Source organism: Cyrtonyx montezumae, unplaced genomic scaffold (assembly GCF_038088225.1).
Source record: "Cyrtonyx montezumae isolate F1298 unplaced genomic scaffold, pur_monq_1.0 scaffold_3, whole genome shotgun sequence".
Lineage (NCBI taxonomy): Eukaryota > Metazoa > Chordata > Aves > Galliformes > Odontophoridae > Cyrtonyx > Cyrtonyx montezumae.
In genome coordinates, this window is record NW_027072034.1 from 66315245 (window position 1) to 66340370 (window position 25126).

The window sequence follows — 25126 nt, forward strand, 5'->3', positions numbered from 1 at the left end:
GTTTTTCTAGGAGCAGTATTTCCTTTCCCGTTTCTCATCTGTCTGGTCAATCTTCCACATGTGCTCACTGGAATGAATACAGCTTGCAACAGGGTAGAGATATTTCCATTGTACCAACCGGGGAAGAGAGCTCTTCCTAACTCTTTTGGAGCAGCGACACAAGAGAAGGGAAGCCCTTTTGCAGTGTATTTTAGCCCTTCTGTATTCCTTTCTTCGTACTGTAGTTCAAACTGTGGTTTTCAATGTTTAGGCTCTTTTTCTAAGAGGAAGGAAAAGTGTATTTATTGTGGAGGCCAATTCTAAGGCTGCTTCTAATTGTTGGCCAGAAGAATTTGCATTATTTACATGCTTTTAGTATCTCAGAGGTACAGATACATACGTTTTTAAACTTTGTATCAGTTACAGTGAGGAAAAGAAAACAGATGGTTGTGAATCTCTGACAAAAGGCAAGCAACATGCATAATCTTTGTTTTGTCACATGGTTTGTTGGAGCCACTCCAGTGGATTTTGATTAATTTTTATTATGATGACTTGTTAAGAGCAAGCCTCAAGAGTGCAGCTGTTTTTTTTTGTCTGGGGAGCAGTGCAGAAACATAACGGATTTCCTGTGTGAGAGGTGCCTGAGTAGTTTGATAAAAACAGATGCTTGCATAAGCGTGAGCAGGGAAGAAGGGCACAAGAAGTGGTTAGGCTATGTGGGCAGAAATGAAAGAGTTATTGGTATCTGTAGAACTCAAATGAGAAATGTTAAACCGCATTGAGAGTAAGAGGAAGAACAATTTAACTTGAAGTAAAGGTCTATATGGGCAGTGTCTTGAAGGAAATGGTTACAGTAACATCTGTGCTCTGTGTAGTGCAGAATGGTTGTTTGGTGTTTATAATGTAGAAGTGTAGGATGTTTGCATTGACTAAATGAAGGTAACAGTTAAAGAGAAAGGAGAGGACAAGTAACATGTTAGAAAAGCAGAATGCAGTGTCAAAGTTGTCAGAAGTTAAGCGGACAGCAGTAACGTCAGAATTGTATCTCCTGATTATTTTCTATTTATTTACTTATTTTACCTAGAACCAGGTGAGAAAACCCTTCACCTCTGTTCTGGCATGTTAACCATTACCAGTTTGTTCAACTCTTATACAGTGATCAAGACCTGATATTATGACAAACTAACTCCACAGGTATAACCAATTTTAGGGCAAAACTGGTCTATTTCTTGAAACATCCTTTAGAAGTAAGACAGACTCGTTTTCATGAGCTAATAGGAAAGTCATTCATTAATTCACTGTTAAAATTGCTTTCCATTTTCAGCTTCTACATACTGATCTAATATATTTATTTTTGGCAGGGTGGAGTGAAAAGCAGCTTCATAGAGCTCCAGCACTGACACTTTCAAGGTATGAGTGTGAACTTGAAAATAAACATACTACACTGGATATTTTTGCTTCACATCTAAATCACATTAGCTTTGGTCCTTATCCTTCCTAAGAATTCTGAGTCAGATTGTGGTTTATTTCACATGCACAGAAAATTTTTGATCTGAGGTGGTTGGCTTAGCATCTTCTGAAAGTATCCCAAGAAGTTGAAGACATGATCAACTGACTACCAGAAATTCTGACCTTCTCTTGATAAATGGGTTTTAGATTGTATTTGGTTGTTTCAGAAGAGTGGGGGCTGTTCCCCTCCCTACCCCTTTCCCTATTGCTTTTCTTTTGTTGCCCTTTTTGACTCGTACCTCTGCTGATTCAGTGTCATTCACTTCTGTGTTAATTTGGTATTTGTGAGTCACCTTTCATTTCAATTAGGTTCTCTAGGTATGTATGAGGCTGAACTCCTTTGAAAGATACCATGTTGATATCTTTAGTGAAGTTCTTTGGTGTCATTTGCTGGCCAAGTTTAGAAACAGAGGTTGAATTAAAACCTTTGGGTTTGTGCCTTTTTTTCTTATAGCCACTCTAAAAAACAAACAAACAGAAAACCAGCAACATTATGATGTTTAGTAAGAATATGTGCAGCCAATGGAACTTATCTTTTATCTTCTGGTCACTGACAATGCTTCACTATGTATTGATTGAGAAAACACCAGAGTTGCTTATTGATGGTATATTGAGCTGGGAAATGATTCTGTCAAGGAAAGATGGCTTTATATAATACAAAGGACAAGGGTTGTGACCCATCAGCAGTGCTCAGATCTCTACCAAGGCAGATTAAGTTGGAAATAATGTCTAGCCTGATCAGCTAAATTGACCAAGTTGTGGTTTTGGATACTACCTGTAGATAATGACTTTTTACTGTATGGTACATAGGAGACTTCAAGTTGCGTAAAATGTTTTTATTTACTGTGTTCTTGACTTAGAATTGCTTTGTTTTGTCTGTTTCCTTCCTTCTGTACTTTACCAGTAGGCATTAAGTAGACAGCCTAAAATTGTGATTACAATTCTGAGCTACTCCTGTGTTGTTCCCCACCCACTCTGCAACATTAGGAAGGTTTACAGAAAAAGTTATCATCTTCCTCCTATTGCATTTGTTAGAGGTAGCTTAATTTTAGACTTCCAGCATGTGGCAAAACAGATCACCTGCTGTGCTGGTGGTGTTTTGAGCGACTTGAGGAGCAGACAAGCTGGAATAATCAATCTTTCTGGTCTAGTTTAGAATAGGAATAGGAAATCTTGTTTTGTGCTCTGAATAGTAACTGATTACATTATGAATTTGTATTCAAATCTTGAATTCGAACATGCTTTCAGTAAGTTCTGGACCTCCAACTATACTAGCCAGGACTCTTAAGCTGGTGATCTATTGCTATTTTTCAGTATGGTGCATGTCCATTTATCATGTGCCTAATTCTGCAATATTAAGTTATGTTGCATAAAATTTGATGCCACTTTGGTGCAGGAACCTCTATGTGCGTGTAGTTTTCCTGTTATTTTGGTGTCCTGTTAAAATCCATAGTCTAATTTGTCAGTAAAAGTAAGTTTAAAGGAGTGGAGTTACTGTTTCACCATTTGTCTAAATGTTATTTTTTACTTTTAAAAATTTCTTAATTTGAAATTTCATGTAAACATGAAAACAGACATTCTTTTTAAAAGAAAAAAACCTGACATAAAAATAGTGCCTTTGTAGAATTAAGCAGGAGCAGCCAGCCACTGTGCCTCAAGGTGATCAACTGTGGACTACTTGACTACTGAATTGATCAGAAGTACTCTCTTCATTGTGCTAGCTGACATTTGGTTTTGTTATTGTACTGGCTAACCATTCATTCATTGCAGTTAGTCATTACCCCCTTTTAAAAAGGCTGCACACTCAAAATAGCTTTCATTTACATGTTTAGGCTCTCTGCTGAGAGCTTTGACTCTGCCCATTAGAGTCTTCTGAAGGGAAATAAAATAGACATTTCACGTCTGAGATTCAATTTTATGTTGCCACAGGAAAAAAAGACTAAAACATCCACTTCCCATTTATAGCAGTGTACAACATCCCTTTGATGTGAAAAGTTTTCAGTCTGATCCCAAATTCAGAAGTAGCTGAAGCCCCCTGCTCCTGCAGGGGTGGTAAAGTGTGAACCTATATTTAGCGGGGGGAAGCTGCCGACTTTAGTTTGGATTAATCTTCGTAACCAAATCAAGTGAAAAGTTTGTAATCTAAGTATAAGATAAGCCTTCTCCAGATGTGATAAGCAACTGACTTATTTACAAGCTCGATTAAAGTGAAAGAATTTTTGTGCATTATACTTCTTTTGTGTATGTTAGTAAACTTATGCTATTGGACTCCACATAGGCTTGATTTAAAGTGCTGGTTAGCTATACTGCTTACAAACAGATACGTTTCTTTGAGTGTTTTCGGTTGTTAGATGTCTTGTACTTTTTCACGTGTGTTTGGTTATCAGAAAGCATGTCACTAATTTACAGATGTTCTTAATCTTGAATCATAATCATTGCGTGATATTTGTATACGTAATGTGTTTTTTTGCCTTCTTCTCTCTTTAATACAATGAGAAGCTCTCTTAGCCTTCTGTAGTGTAGGAAAATTAGAAATTGCATTTTAATGCACCTTCTTCCATTTTGCTCAAAGAGGTTAAAGAAAAGGTTAACGGAACTGTATTGCCCTAAGGTCTAAAATTTAACTCAGTTTAATCTTAAACAGTGACTGTTTTAAGATATCACAGGTTGGTACCACAGCTAAAAACACCTATATTGTTGTGCTGTGAAGCTTGCATGCCAGGCTTCAGGAGCGATTTGTGTTTGGCTGTAGTAACTCAGTAACCATAACTTATAAGAGTGCTGATATAATTCATGTTAAGAATGTTATTGAAAAGGAGCCTTCTTAAGCTGGCATTATGTTTCCCTGTGCTATTCCTTTAAGCCTCTTCAGTACTGACTGAGCCAACCCAATCAAATGGTTTATGTCATATCTATACAAAAACTAGGTGGAGAAAAAAAATCATTAAGCATGTTAAAACAGAAACAAGATGAAGATGCATGTGTGATGACAGCGTTTTACTGGTGATGTCGGAGATTACCCATGCTCTAAATGAGTTCCAGTAAAGGCTTTATACCAACATGAACAGTCCTATTCATAGGCATAGTGCCCTCTAAATAAAAAAACTGCTCCCAGTCATGCCTAAGCTAATATCAGAGCTATGCTGGTACAAGCCTTACTGTTCTTCAGATTGCTAGTCATTAGGAGGAGCATCTCAACTTTGATGGTGATGCAGATTTGAATGTTGTGTGACTTTGTGTTTGTGTCTGTTGCACGTTAGCAGCAAGATAAATATCCTTCAGTACATTTCAGGCTTTGAGAATGTACCAGTGGGTGAGTGGATGGATAGGTCAGTAAATGACTTGTTCCATTTCTAACTGTTTTCACTCGGCCTCTGAGTTTTAGGAAGTCTTGTTGCTGAAGTGTTTAACCTGCTCAATTGCACAGCACTCAGCATTAAAGAAGCTTTCTAGGAGATCACTGTTGTCCTGATTACAGAAGTTAGTTTGATTGTATTCTGCATAGACCACGTGTTATGTTTTGTTTTTATTAAATTGAGAAATATATGCTGTACACACAGCTGGTGAGGTTAGATGAGTGTTGTTTAGAAGTATGTGTGCAACTGTTATATGAAGATAACATTCTTGATTCTCTAGCAGTGGTCTCCTTCTGAATTTGTGATTTAATATGTATTGAATAGCATGAGAGATTGCAAAAAGTGGTATCTTCCATTTGCTTTTCATTTAATGTAATTGTTTCTTATTTATTTGACAACCTGCCTGACTTCTCCTAGTAACATGAACAAGCAGAGGTCAGCTGCTCTTAAAGGTGGGGAGTACTTAAACTTAGAATGCACCAATGTAAAGAAAATGTAGTAGTATTTCTGTTAAGTGTACTAAGAGGGGAAAAAAAAAACAACCAGCACCAGGAGCTTTGATCAAATGCCAGCTCTTACATCAGGCCTCTTTGTAATCTTTCTTGCTGATCTGTGACCTTGACCTTGTGTTTGTGTTTGTATGTCAAATCTATTTTAGGAATGGACAAACTAAGTTCAGTTTAGTAGGATTTGTTCTGCAGCTTCACAGGATGCCTCAGTATAATGTAAAAATATTTTAATTGCTCTGTTTGTATGTATAAATTAACCATACGTGCATACGTGTAATACACATTTTTTAAAATTCTGTTTAGGAGATACTTCTTCAAGGCATCCTCATCTGACCAGTAAAGTTGTCTTTGTTCAAGGGACAGTTTGCCTGGGTTTCTTTCTAGGGAATTTCAACAGTAGCAGTGCTTCTGTAGTTTTAATTTGATGAAAATGTGGTTTGACTCTAAAAAGCAGGCTCTGTCTTTTGTCCTACATGCTTCTTCAGTAGTCATACATTCCCATGTGGAGAACAGTGAAGCAAGTGCTCAATGGTGTTTTGGGGGGTTCCTTTGATGACACTGAGGCTCTTAGTCCTAATTGCCCAGTAGGAACTTACTGTAAGAACGCTTGTCAAGTGGGAGGAAGGTGATGAACAAGCAACTCAAGGTTCATAGAGTCATGTGTTTGGCAGCAGCTCTACTCTGGCCCTGGTGGGGCCTCACCTGGAATATTGTGTCTGCTTCTGGGCTCCCCAATAAAAAAAACCAAAACAGACAGGGATCTCCTGGAAAGTGTCCAGCATAGTGCTACAAACATGAAAAAGGACGTGGAATATCTCCCATGAGGAAAGGCCAAGAGACCTGAGTCTGTTCAGCCTTGAAAAAAGAAGACTCAGAGGGGGTCTGATCCATGTCTATAAATATCTAAGGCGCGGGAGGCAAAGGGACGAGGCTGAACTCTTCTCAGCAATGTGTGGCAATAGGGCAAGGGGAAATGGCCACAAACTGAAGCATAGGAAGTTCCACACAAATGTGCACAAGAACTTCTTCACAGTGCAGTGACGGAGCACTGGCACAGCTGCGCAGAGAGGTGGTGGAGTCTCCTTCTCTGGAGATATTCAAGACCCTCCTGGACGCCTACCTGTGCAACCTGGGCTAGGGAGCTGCTTTGGCAGGGGGTTGGACTCAATTAGAGGTCCCTTCCAACCCCTACAATTCTGTGATTTGTGCTCAAATTAGGCAAATTCCTGAAGAATGATGTTTTTATATACATTTAAATATGTAGCTTCTGAACTAGTCTTTTTTATTTGTTACTGGAGTTCTTCATGACTGAGATTGACTTCTTCCTACACGATGATGAGACTTGGTAGCAGCCCATTAATGTTTTGCTGGTGCTGCGCGTGTTCAGCAGGGTTCTTGGACACAGGCTTTAATTTTAGACATAAGCTAACATGGGATTGAAGCTGATTTTGTAACTGGCAGTGTAGGCATACGACTTCATAAAAGCTTAGTGAAGTTGTTGGTTTGACACGCGCTTTGAAAGATAGTCCCAGATTAGCTGATGCTTACACGCAAGTTGTTTTTTTTTTTAAACCTCTTTTTCTTTGGCTATATTCTTGTATGTAGAAGAATGCATGCTTTGTTCAAAATGAATTGCACATATGTTGTTTTGTGTATTTTTAACTTGGGTATGTATACTATTTTATCTTTTTAGTTTGTTAATAAAAAACAGTCATCTCTTGTTATTTTGCAGTTAGTTGCTTTATATAGCACTCATGAAAGACAGATTTAAACATATTAATAAAACTTCTACACTGTAATGACAGCATAGCATCTTTCTGCTTAAAATGCTTGTCATTTTTTTCAACATAAACATTTTCAAATAATTTCTCAAATTTTCCCTTTATATTGAAAGGTAGTTAAGTGCTCCCCCTTGCCATCCTTCTACTATTCTTACAATGGCTTTTCAGCAGCATATATGAAGTAATAGTTTTCATTATTTTTCAGATGAGTCAGTATTTTAGCTGTTCCAATTTGACTCAGGGTTTAGATCAGTATGACTGTTGGCCTAGGTTGAGTTGCAGCACAATTCCTAAAGTTTGAGAGTGTTGTTAAGTAACTAATTATCTCTCTATACATCTGAATGACTTAGAGCTTTCAGTATTTAGGTGGAAATTGATACGTGTATTTTCAGATAAACTCTGTCCCAGTTTAAAGGTAAGGAATTTGTGACATTCTTTACAAGATGTTAGCTTTTTTCTCCTCAAGTTTCACTAAAATTGGTTCTTATGTTAAGCATTCATTTCCACTGATATTATTGCTGCTTAGGAGAAAAAAAATCAATTTTGTAATTGCACTAGGAAAAAAAAACCTAGTTAATGCAGGTTTTTCCTTTTCCACTTAGCTGAAATTATGCAAGCCTTTTCTATGTCCTTAGACTTTGGAAACATGACCTACAAAAGGCTCAGGTCTCATTAAAATAGAAACAATATTGTCCTTTCACTTATGACTTCTTTTTATTTTCATTTATTTGAGATTATACGCAGGTCACTCTGTAAGTAATGCCTCCTATTATTTCCATGGAAATTATAACAGGCACAAAGAGTACAATAATACTATTTCATTGAGCAGGTTCTCAACTACAAAACACTGCTTTTCAGCATAGTCAACACCATCAGCTGGGCATTTTCACCAGTGATAAGCAAGTGCCTGCATGCCATGCATGTGGGGGGAAAAAAAAATCTGCTCCAGCGGAGGTGACTCATGGTTTTACAGCAGCTATGATGGTGTTGTTGCTAGGAAAATGTTGCCCACGCAATACATCTTTCATCAGCACCAAAAGATGGAAGACAGAAGTCATCGAATCCAGACCATTCAGTCCAGCCAAGATTGATAATGTGATATGAGACCTGGCATTATTGTGTTGCAGGAGAATGGTTATCTTCTCTGGCCTGACTCTGGAAGTTTGAGCCTTCATCTTAGTGGTGCAATGCACTGGTCAGAGTTGGTTCGTCTGGGTTCCAGGAAACTGAGAAGAACCCCCCCTTTCCTATCTCAGAAGACTGCATGCATCCCTTTACCCACTGGGGGCATCTTGAGCTTTTTCTTCCGTTAATGGTATTCCAGCATTGTCACCATTGTTTTCAGTGCACTGAATCTGATATTTGGCTTTGTACAGAGTTCCCTGTTTGCATGGATGAGCTGATGATGCTGTGCCAGCTGTGCATGGCCATCCAGAACAAGTCTTTCACATTGGTATCACCACAGCAGAAATGCACCACCCCTTATCTGTTGCATGACATCAAAATATAGTGAAATAGTGTCAGGAAGATTGAGTCTATCACCATACCACAATATCCTCTAACATGGGTCAGCATAATAAAATTGGAGGCATTACTTTTGGAGCAGCCCCTGTGTATATATAATTGACTATTGTGTGAATGTGGTCCTGTACCTTACTGTGGAATTACTGTGTGAGGTGGTTTGTTTTTGTTTTTTGTTTTTCCCTGTTAGTTAAAACCTGTTCTGCAGAAAGTTTGGAAAGTATCTCTCATTCATAGGTAGCCATGAGACACTTGGTCCCAAGTGGAACGCAGCTCTTGCTTTCAATAAAAAGTGCCTTGGTTTCAGTCAGGCATAGCTTGGCCTTTGTCTAACCTGTTATTGGTTAAAACAAAATGAATAACTTGTGACAAATCACAGAATATGTACAGTAATTCCACCCAATGCATGAAACACACCATTGTATGGTGAAATGGTATTTTCAGTTCTCTGACAGCCTCTGACACACAATTCATTTCCACATATCTCTGATCTTCTATCTGCATGCAGTAATCATAAAGCAGAAATCATGATTGTCCTGAAGCTACTATATATTAATCAAGTTGCATTCTTGGGGGGCTGGCACCATTAAGTATGAAATCAGTTGCTTGTTGAGGGGAAGTGGTGCAGTAGAAATCAGGTTGTTAGTTTTCTTTTAATTACATAAGCAGTTATGGAATAAATTTACAAAGATTAGGAAGATGCATCCTCTGCCTACTCTCTTGTACCTAAGTATATTGTATTTAAAAATATCAGTGTCCTGCAATTAGATCTCAATATATATTTTATTATTCTGTCTGCTTTTGGCACTCTGGCATTTGTTGAGTAGTGACTTAGGGGGCAGTTTTAGATGTAGAAGATCAGTTCCTTCACAAGTGCCTTTTGGAAATTGCTATTCCTCTTACTGGATCTGGCAAGAGCGTGTTTTTGAATAAAAGCACTTACTCAAATAGAAGAACTGTTCCTCCAATAGTATTTATGATTAGAAATGCATGTGTGTGTGTCTCTGCAAAGGAATTGACTGGAATTTACATGAAACACTCAGTTGCAGGTGTTAATAAAAAAATGACTCAGGTATCTGTAAGCTGTGGGCTAGATAATGTTGCTAGGGCTTTTGGTCTTCCATATGCAGATACTTTGCCTCTGAGTTTGAGGTGTTAAGAGTTCTGCATCTCTCCTCACACGTGCATAAAATGTCCCCCATCTGCTCTGTTGCCTCCCTCAAAGGGTATCTACATAAAAATGAAAACGTCTTTGTTTCCACACCTCCTTTAAAAGACAGAAATACTGTATTCCTCTTTGACAAACCTTGTTGCCATGCAGTGGTGTGGTGTGGTCTTGGTGGAGAAGACCATGTGAAGTCTGAGGAGCAGAATGATACTGAGCTTTGATGTCTGAATCCCTTCCTTCACATCTGTCAGGAGTAATGTATAAACAGCCATCCCTTTTACGTACAGCTCAGAGGCTACAGTTGACATCTGCAGTCATTAGCATTTATGTTTTAGTAGGCCTTAAAACAAAAGCCTGAGTAAACCTAAATAGTCAGTAACTTGACACTACAGTTTGGTTATTTTTCTCCACTCAGCTGTTGGTTCACTAACAGTCATATTTTTTCCCTGAGGGAAAAAAAAATGTTTTTTGTCTGCTTTGAAGTTGGTTCTGTTCTCTTCTAACTTAAATGATTCTCTGAATCTATGATGAGGCTGTGTGGCCGTGTCATTACCCAAGGAGAGTATTTTAAAGGGTGGGTGGTGATTCTGCTGGCAGCAGGACTGTGGCAGCATGGTGTGGGGAGCATCCTGGTCCTGGCTGCTGGGGTTCCGCTTCTCCTGCATGCCTTGGAGTCCCTGGAAAAGTCTGCCAGCAACCTTTCTTGCTGCCACACAATCCCCAGTGTGCCCTCTCCTGATGCAGCTTTTTAGAAGCAGTAGGCTGTCCTTTCCATGTTTAAAATCTCTTGGAATAAGTCGGCCCCATCAACAAGTGAGTGACATGTCAAGCTGTTGGGAAGAAGCCTGTGCTTGCTTTCTCAACATGGTATCACATGATCATAAGAAAAGTGTTCAGTTTCCATGAACGTAAATTCTCTAGTGTACAACTGCAGAAGTATTCACCTGTTGATGAATTTTGGTCTATAATCTATTTTTTTTAATAAAGTTTTATTTATTTTAATTTAAAAAAATTATAAAAATGAATTTATTTTAATTTTAATAAAAAAAGAATAAAAATAACTAAAGGAAACCTTCAAAATGCCTTTACAGCCTAAATAAAATGTTTGAAGAGGTCTCAGCTGCTCCATTCATCTCAGTAGATTTCTGTAATAAAGCTGGGATTTAGCAAAGCACTTAATACTCGCTTCTCTTAAAGTACATGCTTAAGTGCTATTGAAGTACCTCCGCATTTGTGCTGCTGTATGGATATGATTGTCGAATCATACCTCTTTCACTGCTTGTAATCTTAGCAAAAAGTCAACAGAAGTGCTCGTACCACCACTCTGAATGCATCCTTCCTGTCCGCTGAAGTCCAAGAAATGGAACTCAGAACATAATAAATAATTCTGGGACAGCCATTTTCCCTTTCCACACTCATGTTTAGTCTACTGAAAAATTCTGCTGCGATTTTCATTATTAGTGCATTTAGGAATCTTTCTGTAGAACTTAATTTAGTTGTGTTCTGCAGCATCTCTACAGACAGCTTGTAAGGATGCAGGATCATTTGAAATCCTGTTTTAGGTGCTTGCTCAGTGCTGTTATTAAAGCTGTTACGCAACTTACAGCCTTTAATGTATTTATTCCCAGTTGCATTTTTGAAGTTTGCATCTATTATTACTCCATCTATGAGAATAGGTTACAGAAAAGTAAAAGCAGAAGTCATTCAGCCTGTCTGAAGCACAGCAAGTAGCCAAGACCCCGGCACCACAAGCTGCTGCTGTATTCCCTGGATTCCTCAAACTCATAATGATTAAAATGACCATCTGAAGCATTGCATGATGCGGTGGGCTGTAGCTGCTTTGGGAATACAAGAATGGGCAGGCTGTGAGCTCTAGTGGGAGACCTAGAAAAGTGATTTTGCTGGAAGTACTAGTCAGAGATACCAGACAAATGTGCTTCTGGATGACCATGTAAATCACTACCTGTTTTTAATTTATTAAATGGTAGCAACTGAGCATCTGTTGGTTATTTGTAGAATGGCTGTTTTAGCATTTCCGGGTAAGCTTTGCAGCTGAGGCATTCATTAATTGAAAGAACTTTTTTAAGAGTTCCTTTTGTTTTCTCAAAGTGACGTCCCACAGTTATAGGGTAACAGTTCGATTTACATTAATTGTTAAAAAAAAAAAAAAGAAAGAAAAGTAAAGAAAAGGAAAAGGAAAAGGAAAAGGAAAAGGAAAAGGAAAAGGAAAAGGAAAAGGAAAAGGAAAGGAAAGGAAAGGAAAGGAAAGGAAAGGAAAGGAAAGGAAAGGAAAGGAAAGGAAAGGAAAGGAAAAGAAAAGAGAAAAGAAAAGAAAAGAAAAGAAAAGAAAAGAAAAGAAAAGAAAAGAAAAGAAAAGAAAAGAAAAGAAAAGAAAAGAAAGAAAAGAAAAGAAAAGAAAGAGAAGAAAAGAAAAAAAAAGAAGAAAAAAGAAAGAAAAGAAAAGAAAAAAGAAAAGAAAAGAAAAAGGAAAAGAAAAGAAAAGAAAAAAAAAAGAAAAGAAAAGAAAAGAAAAGAAAAGAAAGAGAAGAAAAGAAAAAAAAAGAAGAAAAAAGAAAGAAAAGAAAAGAAAAGAAAAGAAAAGAAAAGAAAAGAAAAGAAAAGAAAAGAAAAGAAAAGAAAAGAGAAAAGAAAAGAGAAGAAAAGAAAAGAAAAAAAGAGAAGAGAAGAGAAGAGAAGAGAAGAGAAGAGAAGAGAAGAGAAGAGAAGAGAGAGAGAAGAGAAGAGAAGAGAAGAGAAGAGGTGTTGTTTCACAAATTCTGTAGAGTGTAACAGTGGAAGAATTCACCTGTTGCTGAATTGTGCTCCATCATCAGATTACCTTTTTGTCTTTAAAAAAAAATTGGGAAGGGGAACCTTCAAAATGCCTGAATCAAATCTATGAAGAGGTCTGAGCTGCTGCATTCATCTCAAGAGATGTCTGACATAAAGCAGGGATTTAGTAATATACTAGACATGAAGTATATATATATAAAAGCTATTGTCTAAGATGTTGTTGTTTTAACCTGGAAAGGTTTGTTCTCTGATTTAATTTTCTTTCGGGGTAGTAATACTTCATGTTAACCAAAGGATCTAAGAGATTATTGTTATCTTGCCACTGAAATCTTTGCAACTGCCAAGTATATCTGTAGTTTGCAAACGAAGAGGAACTCTTGACAACTGCAAAAATAGAATTAATATTCTGGACATTCATGATTTCTACAGTTCAGTGTATGTTTTAATATTCTGTTATCTTCCTCACTCTGCCTACAGATTCTCCCTGGGCACTTTCTAAAAGGATGTAGGACTGATTTCGTATGGTATGCTCCACTTTCGGAGTGTCTCCCCAGGTTACAGCATTTGTGTTGTGAGTCGTGCTGCTGCTTTAGTTTTGTCTAGGTAAACATGACTTAATGAGCTGTGATCGGTGTGTGGTCATGTTGGTTCTGAAAATAGCCTCTGCAAAACAAGCATTTTATTTATTTGTATAATACGAGAATCTGGGAAGAAAGAGTTGAAGCAACAAAAAATGGCTCATGTACAGTAGTTGCCTGGTCAAGAAAGCATATCAAATTTAATTTCTCAAATCTTTCGTTATAGTTAAATACAATTTTTAGATCTAGAGATTAAGACACGTTAGAGACATGAGATCCCCCTTCTTTTCCTTTTCCTTTTCCTTTTCCTTTTCCTTTTCCTTTTCCTTTTCCTTTTCCTTTTCCTTTTCCTTTTCCTTTTCCTTTTCCTTTTCCTTTTCCTTTTCCTTTTCCTTTTCCTTTTCCTTTTCCTTTTCCTTCTTTCTTTTCCTTTTCCTTTTCCTTTTCCTTTTCCTTTTTTTTCCTTTTCCTTTTCCTTGTCCTTTTTCCTTTTTCCTTTTTCCTTTTTTTTTTTCATTATATTTCTAATTCCTCATTTCAGATAATTTACTGAATGATATTTCTTGCGTGTTTCCAAGGAATTTTTTTTATTTAGTCCATATGTTTTGGAAAGGTTACTGAGTGATTGTGTGCAGCTAAACATTAAATTCCAAATCTGATTCTGATTCCGTATGACCACACTTCAGATCAGATAGTGGAAGATAAGCGTACCAGGTTCAAAACTTGCTAGAAATGCGTGGTTGTGAGATTGTTTTCAAACCATTAAATTTACTACCAGGATTCTCATCACAAATATGGTACAGATTTAGAGATTTGTTGGGGTTTTTTTTGTCTTTTTTTTTTTTAATGAGAATTCCATTCTTGACAGATGACTACACATTCACGTGTTGCACATCAGGTCATGCAGGGTTTTATAATGTTATAATAACCATTGAGGTACTTGATAAGGAGAGGCTGTTCAGAAGGGTTAGTGGTGTCCTTTTCCTCGTGTTATATGCTTTTCAGATCTTATTCTATACAATGAAAGCTCCCTTGCATTAATCAGATTTCTGTAAAATTAGGTATATTTTTTTACCCTTGAGGAATTTCAAACATGCAGGCAAACAAACAAACAACAGCAAAAAGATCCCATAAAAATGGTGAACCACTGTTTAGAGTTCCTGAATGTAAACTGTACCGGTTACAAGTGTCATCTCTTGCTGTAGTCTTTTTGAGTACTTGAGGAATTCACATAAATGCATTGTATTTTGAAAAATTATTTTTATTTTTTAAATTACTTGTAGCTATAAATGGTAATATTTTACCAAATACCAACATAACACAGTGCATTGTCTTGGGGCTTTAGCTAAACAGTGACTTGCAGCATTTGATAGTGAAAAAAATATGGTTTTATTTTCTTAAGCACAAAACAGACTATCAAGGACTACTTACTCCCGTATAAGAACAGCATGCTGTGAGCTTAATTGCCTTTTGAAATGTGAAAATGTATCTACAGATAAACTGTTTTCGGAAGCTGGAGAACTTCATTTTCTGGATAAAGTGTATTTCCAAATATTTAAGGAAATAAGCTTAGCTGTATAGACATGGCACTTGTTGGATGCTTGACATATTCATGAGAAGCATTATGTATGAACTATATTTTTTTCAAGGGTTTGCTATTTATTATATTTAAACCATTTGGAATTGAACCTTTTCAAAAGTTCATGCAGAGACACGAGATTTTGAATGAACAGGGAGATCATAGGTAATTTTTCATAGGGTGAATCCAGGTTTAAGTTGTAATTATGTGATTGAAGAAAACATGATATTTTCTGCAGGTAATTATGTAAGTGCTGGTTAATGTACACCTGTATTGCTGAGGGAAATAGTGACTCCTCAGTTACCAGTTTTGAATTCAGTGTTTAGATACATGGGTAAACACATTTACACTACGATGTGTTGCTGATGTTTTAGTTCTATGGGGTTTTTTTATTTGTTTACTTGTTTGTTTTGAATAGTTTGTGAAGCTTCCCTAAATGACAGATAGTCTGTTAAGAATCTATTTGTACAGGAATGTATATAAGCTGTTAGCGTTATGTCTGTGTTGCTGTTGTTCTAACTCCACACTTTTTTCAGATCTGATATTTTTCTAACTTCTAGTTGTTTGTAGCTTTTGAATTAAAAAAAAAAAGCCTCTGAGAAATCAATCATAAAGCATTAATTCACTTTAAGAATGCATGGCTTTTACCTTTGTATATCCTTCTGGAAACATGCATTTACAAATTTAAATATGCTTTTCATATGTGAAATAAAATAGCAGAGCTAGGCATGTTGAAAGGCATTTAGCTGTGTTCACAATGAATATTTATGCCTATGTAGAACTGAAAGAGAAAAGAAGGAGGCATGTGTAGTATAATGATCTCAGTATTGTACTGTGTTAGCTGTGTGAACTGTTCATTCTGTCACTGAGCAGTGTAAAACTAAGAGATATAAACAACATTTTATAGCATACTGCTTCATCCAGGTAAGTATTGAGTAGAGATGTTTTGAGAGAATTACTTTGAAAATAAAAAGACTTCAGAAAAAGCCTGTTTTTTCAACAGTTTGCATTGAATACATGGAAGGAATGTAAAAGTAAATATCTTTGAATGAAGATCTACCAGGAACATGTTAGTAATCACTTTTTCTCCACTCCTATTGCCTGACTCTTCCAATAACTTATGGTAGTTGGGAGTTGAAAGAACAACAAAGATATGTGTTGCTGCTTATTTTGGTGTTTGAAAAGAAACCTGAATACTGAGTTCTAGATATATTTTTTCCCATGAATTTTCTTTCACGGCGACACTGTTCATGCCTTGTGTATTCACATACTAACATAAAAGTTATTGATGGAACTGTGAGGTAAAATCCAGTGTAAATTTTTCTAAGCAGTATTTAGATTTTTCTTTCATGGTTGCTAGCTCTTATTTTGAGCAGAGAAATTCAGTGATCACTTCTAGTAGCTACTCTTAGGATAGTTCACTTTAGGTTAGATTTTACTTAATGCTTTCTGACTCAGAATCATTTTCACAAAGTTCTTCAGATTAGATGCCATAGACTCATTGCATTACTCAATTACTAATTTCTCCTAGAATGTGATTTTTGTGCATACACCTTGGATCTCTCTAAAACTGTATGTGGAAAAAAAATATCTCTTACGCAGTTTATTTAGATCTTATCCTAATTCTTTTTCTTGACCAATGTTTTTTTGTTGGTTTTTTTTTTTCCACTTAGGTATTCTATGTGCTTGATGGAGATGGAAAAAGATGAAAACCAAACTAGCTTCCTGGAGAAAGCTGAAGAAAGCAAATACGTAATGGAACTTTATTACCTTAGAAGTGTGTTTTGAGTGCTGTTCCTAAACATCCTCAGTAAATATTCTGTGTATCAACACAGTGACATGATTGGAAATCTGGTTTATCAAACAAGATACACTGGAAGAAACCTGCCTGGAATGTGACTGTGTTGTTTCTGAAAGTTTGCGAGAAAACGCTGTAGACATCTATCTATTATTTATTAACTCTGCATCTCGATTCAGCTGCAGCAAACTAGTCTTTGAAGTGAATAGAAACAGAGCCCTTTTGGATACTTTTATTGAACATGACTCATGGAGAAGAGCTTGGCTCTGAGATGCACCAGGATTCTGTTGTTCTAACTTACCTAGAGGGATTACTAATGCATCAAGCAGCAGGAGGCTCAGGTACTACAGTTGACAAAAAGTCTACTGGGCATAGTGGAGAGGATCAAAACTTTAAGATTTCTGGAAATATATTTCCCAGCTGTCAAAGTAATGGTCCAGTTCTTAACACAAGTACATATCAGGGATCTGGCATGTTGCACCTCAAAAAAGCAAGGCTGTTGCAGTCTTCTGAAGACTGGAATGCAGCAAAGAGAAGGCGGTTGTCTGATTCCATTGTGGATTTAGATGGAAAAAAGGAAGCTTTGTTAGCTGGCATGGTTGAAAATGTGCCTAAAGGCAAACAGGATAGCACATTACTTGCCTCTTTGCTTCAGTCATTCAGCTCTAGGCTTCAGAGTGTTGCTCTGTCACAGCAGATTAGACAGAGCCTTAAGGAGCAAGGCTATTCCCTTAGCCATGATTCTTTACAGGTGGAGAAAGATTTACGGTGCTATGGTGTTGCATCCAGTCACCTGAAGACTCTATTGAAGAAGAGCAAAGCAAAAGATCAGAAGTTGGACAGCAGCCTGCCTGATATAACAAAGAACCTGCCCAAAGAGAGGTTTATAGAATCTCCTCATGCAGTGCAGGGCGGACCTAAAGTAATAAATGAACCATTGTCATGTGCTGCAAGATTACAAGCTGTTGCAAGCATGGTAGAGAAACGATCTAGTCCTGCTGCTTCACCGAAGCCCAGCGTAGCATGCAGCCAACTAGCTTTACTCCTTTCGAGTGAAGCTCACTTGCAGCAGTACTCCAGGGAACATGCTTTAAAAGCACAAAATGCAAATCAAATAGCAAGTGAGAGACTTGCAGCTATGGCCAGATTACAAGAAAGTGCTCAAAAAGATATGGGCCAGTTCAGTTTAGCAAAAGGAATGACAAGCCATCTCAATGGTCAAGCAGGATCATCAACCAAAATGGTATCTAGCAAAAGCAATATGGCACCGTTTCAGAGTTCAGTGGGAATCACACATTCACCACCCAAAAATGTGGGATTCAAAAGTACCTTGGAAAGGAATAATCTGAAAACTTCTCCCAGCAACAGTTTGCTCTTACATCTCCTGAAAAGCCAGAACACCACCAAACAATTAAAAGGGCATGAACAGAGTGAGAGAGCCAGCATTTTTGAAGAGAGCAGCACGCCAACAACTATTGATGAGTATTCAGACAACAATCCTAGTTTTACAGATGACAGCAGTGATGACGAAAGCTCCCATTCTAACTGTCTTCCTATAGACTTATCTTTTAAACAGAGGACAGACAAACCAGATGCAGGTCCACCTGCATCGTTGGATAACCTGACTCAGTCCTTGCTTCATAGCTGGGATCCGAAAGTTTCCTGTCCGGAGAACAAGGAAGACAAAGACACTCCGAAGGCATCTAAGCTGAATCCCCATCAAAAAGTAACACTACTTCAGCTGTTACTTGGGCATAAGAGTGAAGAAAAGGTAGACAAAAGTAATGAGCCTCAGGGACCACACAGTGCTGCTGATGTGGCAAAGTTCACTGTACAAACTGGTAAAAGGACTCCTGTTACTGACAGTCCCAATGCAAATCGAATGACTCCACTAAACACTCCACCTTTGCTTACTTCTACAAAAGCAGACTCTCCTATAAATCTCTCTCACCAATCATTAGCCATTAAGCGTAGCTCACCGCCGTATGCCTGCAGCATCCAGCCAGACAGACTGGTGAATCCTGCTTCTAAACATTTGATAGACCTTTCAAAAAGCAAAGATATTCAAGGAGCTAAGCTAAGCAGAAATGACAGTCCACAAAACTCTTCAGCTTTCAGTGCCAGCAAGCTGTTGCAGAATCTCGCTCAGTGTGGTATGCAAACTTCCATGTCAAGTGAAGAACAAAGATCTGGCAAACATCTGCTAGTGGGAAACACAGATAAACCCATAGGCTTGATTGATAGATTGAACAGCCCTCTGCTTACAAATAAAGTAAGTGCACACGAAGAAAATAACAAAATATTAAGTTGTCAGTCTGTACCCACTGAACAAGGACTTCCAGGTTCGGAAATAGAAAATCTCCTTGAAAGGCGTACTGTCCTTCAGCTGCTTCTGGGAACTCCCAATAAAGGTAAAAGTGAAAAGAAAGAGAGGCTGCTTTTAAGAGATGAAAGTTCTCAGGAACAGACAGATAAGGCTTTGAATGAGCAAATATTGACAGTGAAAATAAAAACTGAACCATCTGAAGAATCAAATGTCCCTTATAATTCAAATGCACAACCAATAAGAGAGTGTAAGGGTAATAAATTTCAAGGATTTGTTCATTCGCTACAGAGAAATACAGCTGCTTCTCCGGCATCTGAGGAGATGAAGTCTGAGCCTCTTTCACCTCAAGATTTTTCTTTTTCCAAAAATGGCCTGCTAAGTAGATTGCTGAGACAGAATCAAGATAGTTACCCTGCAGATGAGCTGGACAGAAGTCACCAAAACAATGAACTGACACACCTGGAATCAAAGGTACTTTGTACAGTACCGAAGAAAAGGAAGCTTCCTGCTGAGCCTTTGGAAAGTCCATTAAAAAAGATGAAAACTAATGTGTCTCATGCTGCAAACAATCACGTTTCTCCTACAGAGGCACTATATGGACCTTTGCTAAACCAGCAAGAACTGAAATTCGGCAGAAGTGATTCAGAATTTAAATATGCTGTAAGTCATGGTTCAAACAATGAAAGTGATAGTAGGAGTTGGTCTAGAGATAGTAAAGGCTTTAATGTGTTGAAACAGCTGCTTCTCTCAGAAAACTGTGAGAGAGACCTGTCACAACATAGGAATAACTTACTAACTGAGAGCAAGAAAAAAGGAAGCAAAGTCAATGCAACAATTAATAAACCCGAATTCAGCATTTCTTCAGTAAATGCATTAATGGGAAGTCCTGTGCAACAGAGCAATTGTGTAGATCACAGAACATTTCAGTATCCAGTAAAAAGCCCTGCCAGTTCCCCCTTCCCTGAACATTTGGGGAGACTTGAACCTGACCAGTTTAGTGTGTGTCCCATGCCCAGTGAGAAAGGTCCCATTAGATGGGTGATCACAGGTATGGACAAGAATGATTTTGAAAAGGACTCTCCGAGACTGACCAAAACCAATCCGATCTTGTACTACATGTTACAGAAAGGGGGCAACTCTGTTAGTAGCCAAGAAGCACATGACAAAGAAATTTGGAACGAACCGTCATTTACTGATAGTTCAACTCGTGTTACAATCAAAGAGGAGTTAACATCTGATGGAGAGCTTAAAACTCCTTTTTGTAACTTAAGAAGCCCTTACAACAGCCATATGGGAAATAAGACCTCTCATCAACATGGTGTGAATGGAGAAGTGCATGGACTTCTGGAAAAAGTGCTAACAATCAAAAAAGAGCCAGAATAAACTACAGCCTCATCAAGGAGTTTACAATCTGTGGTTTTGAGTCTTTGTTTAAAAAAAAGAAAGAAAAAAAACATTAAAAAAAAAAGTATGAACTTGACTACTGTATAAATTGAGCATGATTTTAGAAAAGCATGGTCTAATTGAAACATTTTCATTTGATAAACTTTTTATTTTTATGGTGATGTTATTTAAAATACATGTAGATAAAATCTGCTTTACTATAGATTGTCACAAGGAAATTAGGAAGGTTGTAATTTGTACAAGACATTTCTGTATGCATCAAATTAAGTTATGAGTACTCTTTGATCAGAGTCTTACTTGGATTTGCAAGTCTTTGGTATAACATAAAGTGTAAGCGTACAGCCTAGGTGGTGGTAATGCTGCATTTCCTCCCTCTCCTGTAAAATAATCCTTATTTTTCTGGAAGCCTGAGCATAGAGACAGTGTACTTTTCTTGGAATGTTTAATATGCTTTGTGAAATTTTATGAATAACTTTAAAGAAATGGAGCAGTCCGTCCAAGGTATTAACTCATCACACTGGAAAAACCCATGTCAGTGTTAATAATTGAACTGCACTGAAATGTAATTTTTAGTGCTTCCAAAATTTTTATTGTTATTTTTAAATCTTGTTTGTGGTCCTGACAGAATAGTGGTGTAAAATCTATTTTTCTTCCTTGCCCTGCTTTTGACAAAGGCCTTCCTCAGAATCCTTAGCCATAGTTATGAGTTCTTAGCTACAATTAAGGGTTTTTTCTAGGTTTTTATATGAAAAACATATTTTCATATATCATGCAAGTATCACATCAGTCTTCTGTCGGTACATTCCTGTCACTTCCCTCCTTGAAAAGGGAAGGTCAAAATGCCTCTTGGAGTACTGCATTTCATCAAGCATAAAACATAGATTTGGCGAGGAAAATGGTGGAAAGTTTGTGAACGAGATAGTCAGATTGTTTGTTGCTTCCTGCACAAGAGAGTGCCAGCTGTGCTTAAGTAGCACGTCAGACTTCCACTCAAGTATAGAATAGAATTTTTCATTAAAAACACATTGGCCTCTTCCTGTGACTAGGGGAGGGAATCCATATTCTGCCAATATTTATTACACTCTGAACAGCTGATGCATGCACTGCCTCTTCTCTGCAGAAAATCTGGTTTCAGAATAATTTTTCAGGTTGCACCGAGGATAAAATTGTGATCTTGTCATGTTTTGTAATGGATAGTGGGATGTATCTCAGAAATCGTGCTTTGCCCTTTTCCTCAATCCCCACCTGTGCTGTGATTTGTAACATCTGGCAATATCAGCCTGAGATGGGAGTAACTGAAAATTGTGATCAAAGCTGGGACACCATAAAAGAATTGCTGACTGGGGAAGCGCCAAGCAGCACTGTTAACGCTGGCAGTGTTAACTCCATTTGGAACCCTTACTACTCATGGGAGAGGAAGAGGACAAAATCTGCTTCCTCTAAATTATACACATTAATACTTTGACTGAACTTTTTACTCCCCTGAAAAAATGTTCCCTGTAGCTTCTGATTTCATTTCTAATTCCCTGTGTTATCAGAAAACAGCTAAGCAGTTGCTTTGCACAGATGCTGAAATCCACATTTGTGTTTCAGTGTTGACCATTTTCACCATCGAGAGTTGACGACATGACAAAACTGCTATTTCTTCTTTTCAGCTCATGTTTGCAGAGATGAGCGATGGGGCATTTTGTTCTTTTCCTTTCTGCTTTTGTCGCAGAAACCCTTTCCCAAGCATTCTGGCTTACTTAGGCAGAGAGAGTGAGCTGTTGTCCCATTCTCATCCTCTGTCCACCACCTGGGCTCTCTTCTTTTGGTCCAGTCCCTGCTGAAAGGAACTTCTTTCTGCTGTCTGGAAAATGCACCACAATTCTGTTGAACCCTCCTGTGGATACCTTCTTTTAGGGAACACAAATGTTTGGCAGTATCCAGTATAAAACATTCCCCCTGGTTTATATGAGAAGTAACAGAGCAATTTAAAGATATATTTTTATGTTATTTGGGTGAAGCGTAATATATTAATGGGCTATAGAAAGAAGATTTATATTTTAAAACCTTCACGCAAATCTAATATCATTTTAAATGTCATTGTCTGAAGTATAATATAGAAATAAATTTTGTCTTTAATATTTGCATTTATAAGTGGCCCAATGACTGTTCAGATGTCTCATAGAGTAATCATTAACGAGATAAAGTATATTTTGCATTGACAGTGGAAATGAATTCTTTTTGTATGAGTCAACCCAACAGAAATATTTAGAAAAGATGGTGTTTATTCCATCTGTTAAATGTCTCTTAAAGTCTTAATTGATTATTTTTCTTGAAACAACATGTAAATAGCTAGGAAATATATACAGTATAGAATAATAGATGGTTCCCAGAGTAAATACAGGGCTATAATTTGCTTGAAGGGCTCCTCAGAAGAATGCGGCTTGAATGGACATGAATTAATGTGTTTTGTCATTAAAGCGAAGTTCTGATGAAAAGTAGAAAGAGAGTCTAACTAACCATAATGAAAAGTAACGTTGGAGTCTAGGAGTGTGCTTCCCTATGTATTTATTCTATGGTACTCTATTGTTAAAATATATACTTTTGAACATTTAGTTTTTCAAGTTTTATAAAACATTTAAGTTAAAATGTTAAGTTTGACCAGTTGATGATTTAGCTTTCTTTTTAATGGAGTTAATGAAATGGTATTAACAATTCTCACAGATGTCAGTAAGTTATAATACACAAGAATTTAATTTCAGAACACACAGTTCATAGAAGTATCTTGCCTGTTGTGGACTTTAACAATCTCAATGCAGTGTACAGCATAATGATGAGACCCTTGAGAGGGAAGGGTGTGCTAACTTAATGCTGCTCTCCAGTCAGCTGTTAAGAGGGCAACAGTCTTTTATGTTCAGTTCTCCAGCACCACTGATATTACTGATCCCTAGGGAAGAGAGTTCTTTTTCAAAATCTGCCCCATCCACATTTACAGCCTTTAAACCTTTAAAGGACTGAAGGCTTATCCATCATCTTTTATCTTATAGTGTGGGTGAGTAAAAAGGAGTCACCATTGTCATCCTTGGGGAGTTTTCCCTCTCATTTGTTCTGCCAAAAAAAGGGAGATGTGGGAGTTGGCTTTGCTGCACCAGCAGAAGGACTGTTAAGGCTTGGCCCCATTTTCACAGGCAACTCAAAAGATCCTTGATTTCCCCTAGTCCCTGTGGGGTGAGTGACAAGCCAAGGTCATCTGCTGAGTAGTACTCAGTGATCTCAGCAACTCCAGTCTTCTTGGTTCAGTAGATATTTACTGCTAGGATATGCGTTTCAGCTGTCCCTGAAATGCTCCCTCAGCCTGTGGTAGTGGAGGCTTCAAAGATAGGTCTGCCAGCTTAGGAGGGTGATATTCCAGCTAGGTCTTCAGACTGTGGTCTTGAAGAGGATCAGGGCCATGTCAGACAGGGGCAGCAGCAGCAGTGTAAGGTGAGAGGTGCAGGACTGCTAGGTGCGGTCGTGTGAGCTCACCATGGAGGAGTGGGGCGGGAGGAGAGATGACACTGTGTCTGGGAACGGGTGGGACTGCTGGGGGAAAGCTGCCTCCACCTCATGGAGCAGTGAAGAAGTGAGTTAGGAATGCATAGGATGCTTGAAGTTGTAACTGCATCCCCTTGGGATTTGTACCAGGGTCAGCTTTAACCTGTAACTCAGAACACCTGGGTTTCCAAGTGCCCAGTGCCTTGCTCAAGGTTGGACCCACAGGCCGCTTCATCCGCTGTGTCAGTGTAGCACTCAGAGCAGGCAGGTTTGGGGTTGGACTTGTAATTGCCACACAGATATGCCTTTCGTTTCCAGAGGGAAGTGTAAGAGACAGAGAGAACCAGATTTCCAACATCTCTGCTGCCAAACGTGAGGAAATGACAGGAAGGTGACACACGACCACGGAATCAAAGCTGTGTTGCTGGAGGGCTTCTCCACTGATACCACTTAACCTGTCAGCGCAGTTTGAGAAGTTTATAACCGTTGTAAGATCAAAAGGGAATTCAGCCATAGCTTTCGCTTTTCTTAGCCATTTGCTCTTAGTAATGTTTTTAAATTTTTAATTTACAAATCTTTTTAAAAGAAAGAAATGAATGGTTTAAATTTACCCTGCTAAATGTTGGTGAAGGTATTACAGCTCTCATTGACGTCAGTGACATGATATTACCAGTTTGTTCTCTGCCACATCTTACAGAAGAGTAAACTGGTAAGTATATATTATATATATTTATATATAATGTAAATAGATTGACTTGTTACACCTATAATATGTTGAAATTGGTTTTTAAAAGGTGATGTAAATAATGGTTTCCTTAATGAAAAATACATATTTTGTATTGTTCTAATGCAAAGGAAAAAAAAAACACAAAACCTTTTAATCTTTTTTGTTATGTATATTCCATGTATAAGTGTAAATATGATCACATAGGTTTAAAAACTTTTGCATGTATGTATACAGTTGCAAGTCTGGAAGAATGTATAGAAAAATACTTTTATTTAAAGTTGTGATTACCTGCTGCATGAAAAGTGCATGGGGGACCCTGTGCATCTGTGCGTTGGCAAAAAAATGTCTTAACAAGTCAGGTCAGTTCAAAACACAACAGTATTCCACTTCTGGACATGACTTCTGCTGTGGTATTTTAGCTTTGTGAAAGAATGTGCTTCAAATCAAAAGGGTCTGGGAAAAAAAAAAGAAAAAAAATAAACAAATGCAAAACTACTTTTCAAACATGAAGTACTCATACAACTATAATCAGTCATGTAAGTTCAGGATTCCATTCTACGTAACTGAGATATTGTACCG

General features: G+C 37.7%; 1 protein-coding gene across 1 annotated transcript; it reads left to right on the forward strand.

The window, feature by feature from the left end:
• The first annotated feature begins 1340 nt into the window (after positions 1 to 1340).
• Positions 1341 to 23595, forward strand: NRIP1 (nuclear receptor interacting protein 1). The gene is made up of 2 exons (XM_065741849.1): positions 1341 to 1389; positions 16447 to 23595. Exon 2 carries the CDS (start codon positions 16813 to 16815, stop codon positions 20278 to 20280), a length of 3468 nt encoding a protein of 1155 aa, XP_065597921.1. The 5' UTR covers positions 1341 to 1389; positions 16447 to 16812; the 3' UTR covers positions 20281 to 23595.
• Positions 23596 to 25126: the final 1531 nt, after the last annotated feature.

Bases quoted from the DNA above. Each gene is read 5' to 3' on its own strand.
- NRIP1 (XM_065741849.1), top strand. From the start codon at position 16,813: ATGACTCATGGAGAAGAGCTTGGCTCTGAGATGCACCAGGATTCTGTT.